We start from the raw sequence: 10,426 nt of genomic DNA on the forward strand, positions 1-10,426 counted from the left end.
CATCTTGATGATCACCTCAGTGCGACGCAATCTTTAGCGCATGGATACACCTGCCGACAAGATGCAAGCTTGGCAACTTTTTTTTTTCTTAGCGTGGACAACCGCATTCTCGAGGCAAATGACCGTCTCGGAAATGCTTTGGTCCGTTTAAAACGATGTGTTTGGTCACAGCACGTTATGTACAGGGTTAAGAAACATCCACTCTGATTTATAACATTTGTGGATTTTGAGCGATTTTCTCTACGATGCTTTTTATGCTCGGTCATACCCGGAAACGCGACCATTTTCCCCTTATCTTTATTTAACATTGTCAACGTTTACATAAACAAAATAGGCAAACATACATAAAATAAAAGTGAAGCAAAAATAACCAAATAAAAAAAGCAAAAACACGACTGAAAATTGAAAAGAATGAACGACCATTTCGTTTTCGTTAACTGCGTATATTGAAACATGTTTTAATTTGATTCTACAGCTCTTTCCGGAAAAGCGCCCGCGCTCTTTTTGGAACCGGAATTTTTGAATAATATGGAAATAGCCACAATTAATCCCAAGTTTCTGTTTTTTTTATATTACCATTTTAAATTTAACAGGGTGCGTTTCAAAACCCAAGCGTCGCTCAGTGTAGGGGTAACTACGAGCAACAGCAATCAAACCTCTGCCAATCACCGAGCCTGACTCTTGAAATAGCCCAATCAGAATGCGCATATGTTATACCGCACAACCAATCAGAAGGCGACCGTTTGACGCTCCAAACATTGTTCGGTAGTTATTCGTAGTCGTTTTTACATTTGGAAAAATGACTTAAATAGTCCGGGAGTGATGCTTTTTTATATAGAAAATAATATCGGAAGTTGTTTCTTTTGGTAAAACGTGTAATAACGTTGAGGTTTTTTTACATTGGGCAAGAATGAGAACGAGACATTCTCCTCCCGTCCACGTCCATGTAGTGGAGAGCACACCGGTGCACGTTCACATGAGAAGGAGCCCTATCAGGACCTCGCAGGTGAATACTCGTACCTCGAGTTTGTTTTCTTTCCCACACAAACTTGCATTAAGGTATAGTTTGTTAATGCACAGACCATGTAGTCTATATGGTAGACTCGTCTAGTACTAAGCTTAGACTAATACTATACAAAACTATGCAATGATAGAGTGGGGTTCTTAGATCCTGGGGGACCCCGAGGATCAGGATTGACTAGGACTGAAGACCCCTGGTCTAGACTATTACTGTAGAGATGAACATGGTACTCATAGATTAGACCATGGACTTTAATCAACAATTACTCTCCTAAACTGTGGTTGTATTTGTTGTACAGGAGAGGAGTAGCGATGTTCAGCCGAGAGGGGATCGTGGGAGATCTACCGGTCGAGCCCCTTGGATCCCTCCCGGAATCTCATCTTGCAGACGAGAGCAGGTCCCTATTTTATTTTGTGTAAACATTGGTATATTGTATGATGTTTGTCTTATTTGTCTTGTGCTTTTATTTCCAGAGAAGCCGAGTGCAGTCAGATAATGTCCGGCGGGAAAGTGATGAGCAAGACGATGACACCACGATACTGAGGAAGAACCTCAGCCTGCTGCTCAAAGAGCAAGGAAACAGCCAGCGTTCGAACAAGTAACATGCAAAAAACAATACACCCACTTACTCGAGTCGAGTCAAATTTATTTATACAGCCCTTAATCACAGAAACATCTCAAAGGGCTGCAGTAGACTATGAATGTACTGCACCGGACTACGCTAGGCTAGCCAATGCTACTACTACACGAATCTATGCTTGGCTGGATTATTGTTATAGTACACGAAATCTTTTTAATAATACAAGTACGTAATAGAAGTGTGCTAGCTCTGGACGAGTTTTTGTGTGCATGTCAGAGGACAGGTCCCGCCCTCGGAGACGGAGGTCCTGCTGCGGGCCCTGGTGGAGGCGGAAGTGGATGGCGTGGCGGTAGCCAATCAACTTGCCTCTTTCAAGGAAACCCTGGACGGCCTGGCTAAGGTAATTTGTCATCCGACTTGTCCATGGCAGTTGACCTTTTCATCTTGACATCACACGGACTTCCAGGTGTCACTAGCAAACCCTTCTATTGCATTTGATCAAGGTAGAGTCATTGAGAAAACAGGATAAACACCTTGAATAATAATTTCTTCTCGACTGCACTAGTTGAAAAATGTGACTTCCAAATGTAAAATGTCTTCAGAGTGTGGGATCCTAATTGACATTTCAACGGGTAATATGGTCACTCACTTTCTGCCACCCGAAAGTATCTTGGCACCTTTTGTTTACAAACATTTTGGAAAGGTCTATATGTGGGTGGTGGCAGCTGACACTAACAAGATGGAGGTGGACTTCGCAGGACAAGCGTCCGTCCAAGCTTCAGATGTCCACACTCGCACGGCATCGTCAGCTTCTCATGGAGAGGATGGAGATTTTTGACAACACCAATCACAGCCTCAGGGACCTCCTCAGAGACTGGAGCCATCGGCAGGTACAAGGAAGGACCATGGGTGTCAAACTCAAGGCCCGGGGACCAGATACGTCATTTTATGGCCCGCCAAGACAAATTGCGCATGGACTCCATGTGTCAATTATCGAAAATGAGTTTGATATGCTATCCTATTGCAAGACATGACTAAATTATGATAAACTAGTATTTTGTAATTCATTCAAGTCTTACTGACTATGCTTGTTGACAAGACTTGTACGAGTACAGTACTACTGTTGCTTTTTCTTTCTCTTTTTAGCAGAGCGAAGCAGAGAGACACTCTGACGAGAACGAAGGCTTCAAGAGGAGGCTGGCCGAAGTTGAGGCTGAGAATATAGTGAGCATCTATCATTATAATCATAACACAATCACAACTTTAAATATAATCACCACAATTGCCATCAGCTCAAGGATGACAATCTTGTTGGATGGAATTTGTTAAGAGAATAGATTTTTGGATGTTTTTGTGTCTTCTAGAGACTTGTGTCCAAGCTTTGCAGCAAGGAGAAAGAAGCTTCCCAGCTTACAGAGTCTTTGGAATTTGAGAAGGTGGGCAATTGCCGCAACTTAGCAAATGCTGTTGTACTTGTCAGATCTGACAGACAGCCTTCATAAATAAAAATAGAAGAAGAATTCTTACATTTCAACGGCTCTGCTGACTGCTTACTAGTTACAATCAATTCCGCAGCTCGTGTTTATTTCTCTCTGTCTTCCATGTCAGGACCACGCCAAGACTACAGAGGAGCTTTCTAGAATCTTGTCGTCTACTCGAGACCATTTGGAATCTCAGCTGAGTCGACTACAGGCAGAAAAAGTCACAATGGCCGCTCAGCTGCAGGTCCACTTTGCATTCAAGTTTGACATATTAATCTGAATTTAGTGCAACTATAAATCTGGTTACAGACTGGACAAGACTAGAACAGGCTATGCTCATTCAACTAACCTACCCCGTCCTAGACTATGACAGCGTAAACTGTGTGACAAAAACTAAACCCTGTCTAAATCAGCGTCTGCAGCAGACTTACGAGCAACGACGGGAAAACGACGACGAGGCGGCCCTGGCGTTGCTTACCCGCCATGCCGAGCGGGCCGAAGAGGCGTCCAGGCAGATGGCAGCCAGACTTCAGGAGAAGGTACACAAAACGAGGTGACTCGACTACGATAGACCGGAGAGACTACAAGAGAGGGTACTTGAAAAAATGGGAATGACCTCAGAACGAAAGAACCGCCTGTTGTTGTTGAAGGAGTCGCAGTTGGCGCAAGCGTTGTCCACGTGTAGCGAGCTACGCCTGCGCATCTCGAAGGAGGCCACGGCCAGAAGTCAGCTGGAGGACAACGTGGCTGCGCTCCAATTGTGAGTCCAAGCAATGTCATACCACGTCAGGCCATGTTTTATTGGACCAGATTATTCAATATCCAGACTATGTTGGATTGCGACAGACTTTTGAGACTTTACAATATGAAAAGTAAGTAGACAAGACTTAACTATTACCATACTCAACTATGCTGGGCTACATTATTAAGCTAGGCACACACGCCAGACCAAGCGAGACGAGACTATGACTGTGTCTTTTCCCAGGCAGGTGAGCGAGTGGAACGCTCAGCACCACGTGGCTGACGAGCGGAGTCGCGGCGAAAGAGAGGAGCTCCGTAACCAACTCCACCATCTAAGCGCCCAGAACACCGCCTTGACGTTAGACAAAGTGTCTTTGCAGGTATAGGACATCGCAATCAATCTTAGCAAGTTCCGCAGGTGAGCGGTTGGGTTTTCTTTTCAAGGCGCAGCTGACATCCAGCGAGGAGAAAGTGCGAGTCGCTCAAGAGGAAACACTGCAGCTTAGGACATCGTACAATAAACGGGAAGTCGTGTTGGACAAATACAAGAGAAAGGTACGCTACATTGAGCTGCAATAGTTGCATGTAGCTAAGCTAAGGAATGGAGTATCTATCACAACTATCAGCCTCTGACAAAGTAGATTTAAAGTGTCAATGGGCCAGAACATACCAGATAGGCCAAACTGGATGCTTTGTCGGCCAGGCTCAGCAGGCAGATCTGGAGCGTGAGGAGCAGCGTCTGAAGATGAACGAGGCCCAACTGAAGGCTCAGGAGGCTACGGCCGCACGGGAGCGGGAGCATGAGCAGCTGAGGAAGGAGCTGCTACGCCTGCGACAGCTAGAAACGCTTCCCGAGCGACTCCGCCGCAGTGAGGATCAGCTGGCGCAGGCGCAGCAGGAGGCCGACGCTCACCAGAGGAGGAACCTGGAGCACAACACCACCCTTGCTGAAGTTAGACACAAGGTAGCATCACTTAAGATTTATCGGTCTTATTTTGGACTTTCTAGATCTTCCTGTGGCTGTTTTTCTCTCTTTGTGTGCTCGGGTTTTTCCGTGGAAGTCTCGATTTTTAATTGGGTGCTTCAGATCTTTCCGTGTATGTCATAGCCCTCTGGATGTCAAAAAAACTTCTTTGGTTTAGATGGTGTACATGTACATTTTTTTTTTCCCGTGTTGCTTTTAAGGTGGAACAACAAGGTTCTCAACTTGAGGCGTTCCAGCGTAGGAACATGTTGCTCCTGGAGGAGAACAACGTCCTCAAAGAGAAGATAATCAACCTGGAAAGGTAACAGCAACTTGCTACTGCCATTTCCCATCACCATCTGATACCTTTTAAGTCCTTCAGTCTTACTTGTGTGGAATCTCTGGATCCTACCGTTTACTTTCAGGCTCGTGACCCTTTACTACCTTTTTGAGTAGTAATGAAAATAATGTAAATAAAATAATAATTTTGGTGAATACATTTAAGTAGTAGAGGAAGTAGTAAAAAAAAAACCATTCAAAATTAGGTTCAGTGGGGGGAAAAAGGCAACCTACCCCCCCAAATAAAATAATGAATGAGCTACGTTAGCGTGCCAACATTAATTTAGTACCAGAACATCTGCTCCTGACTACAGTATGGAATTACAAACAAAAAATGGTGTGTGTCTGCAGGAAGCTGGAGTCCATGCGTGTGGAGAACAAGGAGATGTGCGAGGCGCTCACCCTGAAGGAGGTCAGCGTGCTTAGCGTGGAGCAACAGCTAGATCAGAAAAGCCACGAGAACGCCGTCCTGGCCCAGCAGCTGCAGCAAACCCTGGACGACGCCCAGCAGCAGGCCCGCCAAAGCGTGGAGAGAGTCCTGGACAAGGAGCGCAGGTCACAGTCCAAAGCCCTGGACCTGCAAGAACAACTGAGTCGGGCCGAGGCCCAGCTCAGTCAGCTGCATCGCAGCAAGGAAGAGGTGACCTTGACGCTCGTGATCCAGGTCCTGTTAAAATAGTTGTCGAGGGAGTCCACAATGTCATATAAAAGTATCGGTAGTTGACCCAGTTGTCAAGTTAGTTTTTTAACTGTTTAATTAGGGGTAGTTGTGAAGATCATTTTCAAAATCATTCTGCAGATGGAGCGTCGCTTCCAGAACCAGCTAAAGAACCTGAAGGAGCGTCTGGACCAGGCGGACCAGACCAACCGCAGCCTGCAGAACTATGTGCGGTTCCTTAAGACCTCCTACGGGAACGTCTTCGGAGAGCCGTTCCTCCCCAGCTGACGGCAAAAACTTCCACTCGACTTCTCCTCTTTGCTCTCAATCGCAAATAAACGTGTTTGGACGTGCCACACTATTTCATTTGCGGTGATTTCCTTCCAAACTTTTGAAGTTGATCCACAGGAACTGAGTGATGAGCTACCTTGTTTTGATTGGATGGAGGTGCTGAGGAGAAAAAGACCAATCAGAGGTGCGTTTGTGCTTATTTAGTTCAATTGTGTTCTATTTTGGTTTTGATGAACTTATTTTGTGTAACTCAAAGTTGACACAACACAAGAGCCAACAATACAAAATAATCGAATAAAATCACATTTTTTGTCTTCATTGCAAGTCCACGCACGAATCCTGTATTTCAAGCACATTTGATTGAATTTTGAAATGGTTTTATTTCTTTTTTACTTTCAGACAAACACCATCTGAAGAAGGCGCGTCACCATCCTGCATCCCGGAAGCGCAACACAAGAATAAGTTAACACTTTTTCTTTTTTTGTGACCCGTTAAGGGAACCATTCACAACGGGGTCATTCAGATTAACAGTAAAAACCCATTGCATACTGCATTAAATATTGCCCGTGGCCGCAATATTGCAGAGGAAAAACGGCAGGATCACATGAGCGTCCAACAGTCCCCGCAGTTTTGGCGTCTTTTGACGAACAATACAGTTATCGTGATGATTGCGAGAGTCCATCGTGGTTGCGTGTGGCCGACTCCATGCGCCGGTACCACGGCTTCACTTTAGTGTTGGCCATCATGTCGTCGAAGGCCTGCAGGCCTTCCATGACACGCAGAACGCCAAACACAGCCTGCCAGAGATGAGCAAGCGGCAAAAGTACAGTGAGATTGTCAATTTATTTGTTTTTGACAATATGCAGTGAACCCCGTTTAGAGAAAATGCTGTCATATGGCATAACAGAAATGCAAAAATTAAATCGACAACTAAATGGTTATTAAATCAATCAACTATTGTGATTTATTCAATGAATCAAAGTAGTTGTGATTTAGTCATTAACTAAAAATTAGGCCTGCATCTAAATTGTGTTTTTTTTTAATTAATGAATCAGATTTAGCTATGGCGCGGATTTTCACCGTCTGGAACATAACGTGGATTGACTCTTGTCAGGTGTGGATGCGACGGCATTGCCGCGTTTGCTCACCAAGTCGGCCAGGTTGGGCTGCTCTCCGCCCATGAACTTCCTCTTCTTGCCGATGGCCGCCACCCAGTTGTTAACAGCTTTGTACAGGTCCTGACGCACGTCGTCTTGGAGGTTGTGCCTGCGATTAAAGCATTCGTTTGCTTATCACTGGTAATGAAAACGGATGAACACAGCGGTTGACACAAAAGCCTAACCTATAATTCTTTTTTTTTTTTTTAGGCAAACTCTGAAAATTTGCAGATTCAAATTGCGATAACCGATTCATTATCCGATTAATAATAATAAAAAAACTAAAGTAGCTCTTTATGGGTCCCTTATTGCTTATGACAATATGTAAATGACATGCAGATTATTTGTTAATTATTTGAAAAAATGGGCGAAACGTCAAGATTTTTAGGAGGTGGGGGATGTTTCAAAATAAAGCCAAATTAGGACATAGCGATTCATGTGTGAAGTGTTGATCATAATTTAGAGTCAGATCAATAGCTAAAATCCGTAACCTAACAAAAAGAACGACGACAATTGAAAAAACTTCAAAAATCAAGAATAAAATTGGTAGATTTCTGCCAATTTGAAAATACTTGTATTAATCAGGCCGGTAGAGCTCATCGACTGTCACAAGTGATCCCCGATTGCGAGCGGCTCACTCACCGGCTCTTGAGGCGTTTAGCGATGACAAACATGGCAGCGGCGCCGACGTACTTGGCGAACCATCCCTCCAGGGTTCCGAACTTGCCTTCGCGCACGATATAGTCGAAAGAGGCCAGGGCCTCGCCGGTGCTGCGGTAGACGTTGGGTGAGATCAGGTGTACCAGCCAATCGTCGGCCCACTGCCGCCACTTCATCTCCTCCCTGAAACAAAAATCACGTTTTTTTTTTTTCCCGACATGCTAAGAGCGCAAATCAAAAATATGACCCGTAAACCAGCAACTGCTCGATGTAGTGTTTCTTTCATAAAAGTTGAATGAAAAGTTAGCTTAGCATTGCTAGCTAGCTAGCTCGGCGCCACTTGTTTTACTTCTGACTGCCTTTGTCGGGGTAGACGGCGGCCGTCTCGTCCTGGCTGAGCATCAGCCAATACTTGTTGTTGTACTCCGTCACCTCCTTGCCGCTGTCGTTCACAGACTTCATCTCTGGGTAACAGCGCAAAATGTCAGACAAGCTGGAACCCCTGGAGGGAGGGAAAGAAAAAAAAAAAAAGTCAAGTGTGACAAACTAGCTTTGGGATGTCATGTTGGGGTCAGATTGGTTTAGCCGAGGTTGTTGAGGTAATTGTCAAGATGGTCTTTAAAGTAGTAGTTGTTCAAAGAGTTGTCCAATTTGTTACGCTGGTTATTAAGGTTGTTGTTATGATGGTAGTTGTTCAGATATTTTCTTCCAAGGAAGCTCAACACAGCTAGGCTCTTTTCGTTCAACAAAGCCTAAAACCACAATCAGAAAGAAATGGTACCACGACGGCGGTTACTAACTGGCTTTGTTAACCAGGCGCTCATCCTCAATTTAATATGGTAGGTCGTCGCCATGCTAGTTACTGAAGTCGTCAAGAGAATCGTTCAGTTATTAACAGGTAGCTGTTAATGTAGTTGTCGAGAGTTAATCCACAAGAGTGTTTAAAGTAACGTGAAGATAGTTGTCAAGGTATTTAATAATACAATCGTTAATGTTGTCATCAAGGCGGTTATTAAGTTTCAGTCGTTGTCAAGGTAGTTTAATAGAGTTTTCGTCACGGCAAAATATGTACGCTCACTTGCTGACTACGTAGGTCTTGAGTGAGCTGATGATGACCGACGAGTCGTTCAGTTGCTGCAGTTGGATTCATAAAGAAAAAAAGCAGACGTCATAGACAAATCAAAACTACGCCAGATATTTGCGGGTTAAGCGTTACCAGGTGCTCGTCCACCATGAGGATGGGAACCTTCCGGTAGACTGACCACTTGATCTCCCGCCGCATGACGGGGTTCACCTCCACCACGCGGTAAGCCAGGCCGTGGTAGTCCAGGAAGGCTCGCACTTTGCTGCAGAACGGACACGTTTGGTACTGGTACAGTGTCAGGGACAGAGAAGCCGACGTCGAAGGTGTGGAGGGCGCCTGAGACACACGTAGAGCTTGTTGGCATTAACTCGCGATGGCGACTCAGTCAATTGTTTTTGAAGGATTATAAAACAGTTCCACTTTACGTGTCATTTCAAAATAATATCATTGTTTTTCCACTCTGTGATCAGAAACTCGTTTTTGGTGAACTGACATGTTCTGATGATGATTATTAAAGAATGGAAAATGCAGATAGGGCTGGGCAATCATCCAATATCAATATGTATCTGCAGTGGAAACCTGCCATTGTCTTTTTTTTTGTTTTGTTTGTTTTTTAATCTTGGTCCTATACTGCGAATCAATGGGAAAAGTTAATAAACCCACAAATACAAATAGTAAAAAAACAAAATCACAAACATCATTTTGCGCTGGTTTCTCCTCTCTCTGTTACTTTTTGGTAATCATATTCAAGTTTCATCCTGCGGTCTGCCATGTAAGGCAACCTTCCTCTCGCCGGAAATCAAGCATGTCACCTGGGCTTGCTCCTGGGCCAGTTGTCGCTGCTGTGCCCAGTAAAGCTTGACGGTATGGTAGATCCCCACACCGCCGCCGAGGAGGAAGGCGCAGCCCAGAGCACGGCTTCCTCCAGCTCGCAGAGACCACGGCAGTCCGGAGCGGGCTCCTGTCCCACCACCGCCGCCGTAGTAGTAGTAGGACCTGCGGGGCATACGGCAAGCCGAGAAGAAGACGCCGGTGCCGGGTCGGCGGAGCGCAGAACTCTCCAGAATCGTCCAACCGACCTTAGTCAGAGATCTTGCGCAGGACGCCGCCATGTTAAATTGTTGACTTTACATAAAGTCCCAGAATGCACTGCAATCGAATTCCTCACGAGTTGGATTGTCATCCAGTCGAAGCTCCGCCCATCTGTGACATCATTGCGTACTTTACGCAGTTTTTTCACGTAACCGTCGGTACATTGAGACAATTATGCAACTATTTGTGTAAATTAAACACTATATGCACAAAGGAGCCAGACATATCATCGCAGTTCAGCACCCACGGATTCATAATTTTGTGGATTTATTTAAATTGCTCCACCGCACTTGTAGAATTTCCCCGCTTATTCAACAATGTTGATAATTTTGATGACCACTACATATACACATAAACA

General features: G+C 44.8%; 2 protein-coding genes across 5 annotated transcripts; one reads left to right on the top strand and one right to left on the bottom strand.

The window, feature by feature from the left end:
- The first annotated feature begins 726 nt into the window (after positions 1 to 726).
- LOC119127180 (outer dense fiber protein 2-like) lies at positions 727 to 6,145 on the top strand. 4 transcript variants are annotated; one of them, XM_037258994.1, is made up of 16 exons: positions 727 to 1,006; positions 1,320 to 1,418; positions 1,495 to 1,619; positions 1,878 to 2,001; positions 2,360 to 2,491; positions 2,748 to 2,825; positions 2,966 to 3,037; positions 3,210 to 3,326; positions 3,496 to 3,621; positions 3,733 to 3,842; positions 4,068 to 4,203; positions 4,268 to 4,378; positions 4,527 to 4,787; positions 5,009 to 5,109; positions 5,478 to 5,766; positions 5,926 to 6,145. In XM_037258994.1, the coding sequence occupies exons 1-16, from the start codon at positions 911 to 913 to the stop codon at positions 6,070 to 6,072; spliced, it is 2,124 nt and encodes a 707-aa protein (XP_037114889.1). In that variant the 5' UTR covers positions 727 to 910; the 3' UTR covers positions 6,073 to 6,145. The 4 variants fall into 4 exon arrangements, with proteins under 4 accessions (XP_037114889.1, XP_037114891.1, XP_037114892.1 ...); XM_037258996.1 differs by having other exon boundaries at positions 3,505 to 3,621; XM_037258997.1 differs by having other exon boundaries at positions 3,508 to 3,621.
- A 290-nt stretch (positions 6,146 to 6,435) lies between these two features.
- On the bottom strand, positions 6,436 to 10,130 carry ptgesl (prostaglandin E synthase 2-like). The gene is made up of 7 exons (XM_037259120.1): positions 9,789 to 10,130; positions 9,109 to 9,312; positions 8,971 to 9,026; positions 8,242 to 8,394; positions 7,875 to 8,075; positions 7,224 to 7,341; positions 6,436 to 6,872 (listed from the first exon to the last, which is right to left on the bottom strand). The coding sequence occupies exons 1-7, from the start codon at positions 10,086 to 10,088 to the stop codon at positions 6,732 to 6,734; spliced, it is 1,173 nt and encodes a 390-aa protein (XP_037115015.1). The 5' UTR covers positions 10,089 to 10,130; the 3' UTR covers positions 6,436 to 6,731.
- Between the last annotated feature and the right edge of the window lie 296 nt (positions 10,131 to 10,426).

The sequence above is a fragment of the Syngnathus acus genome, chromosome 9 (assembly GCF_901709675.1).
Source record: "Syngnathus acus chromosome 9, fSynAcu1.2, whole genome shotgun sequence".
In the NCBI taxonomy this organism is placed as follows: Eukaryota; Metazoa; Chordata; class Actinopteri; order Syngnathiformes; family Syngnathidae; genus Syngnathus; species Syngnathus acus.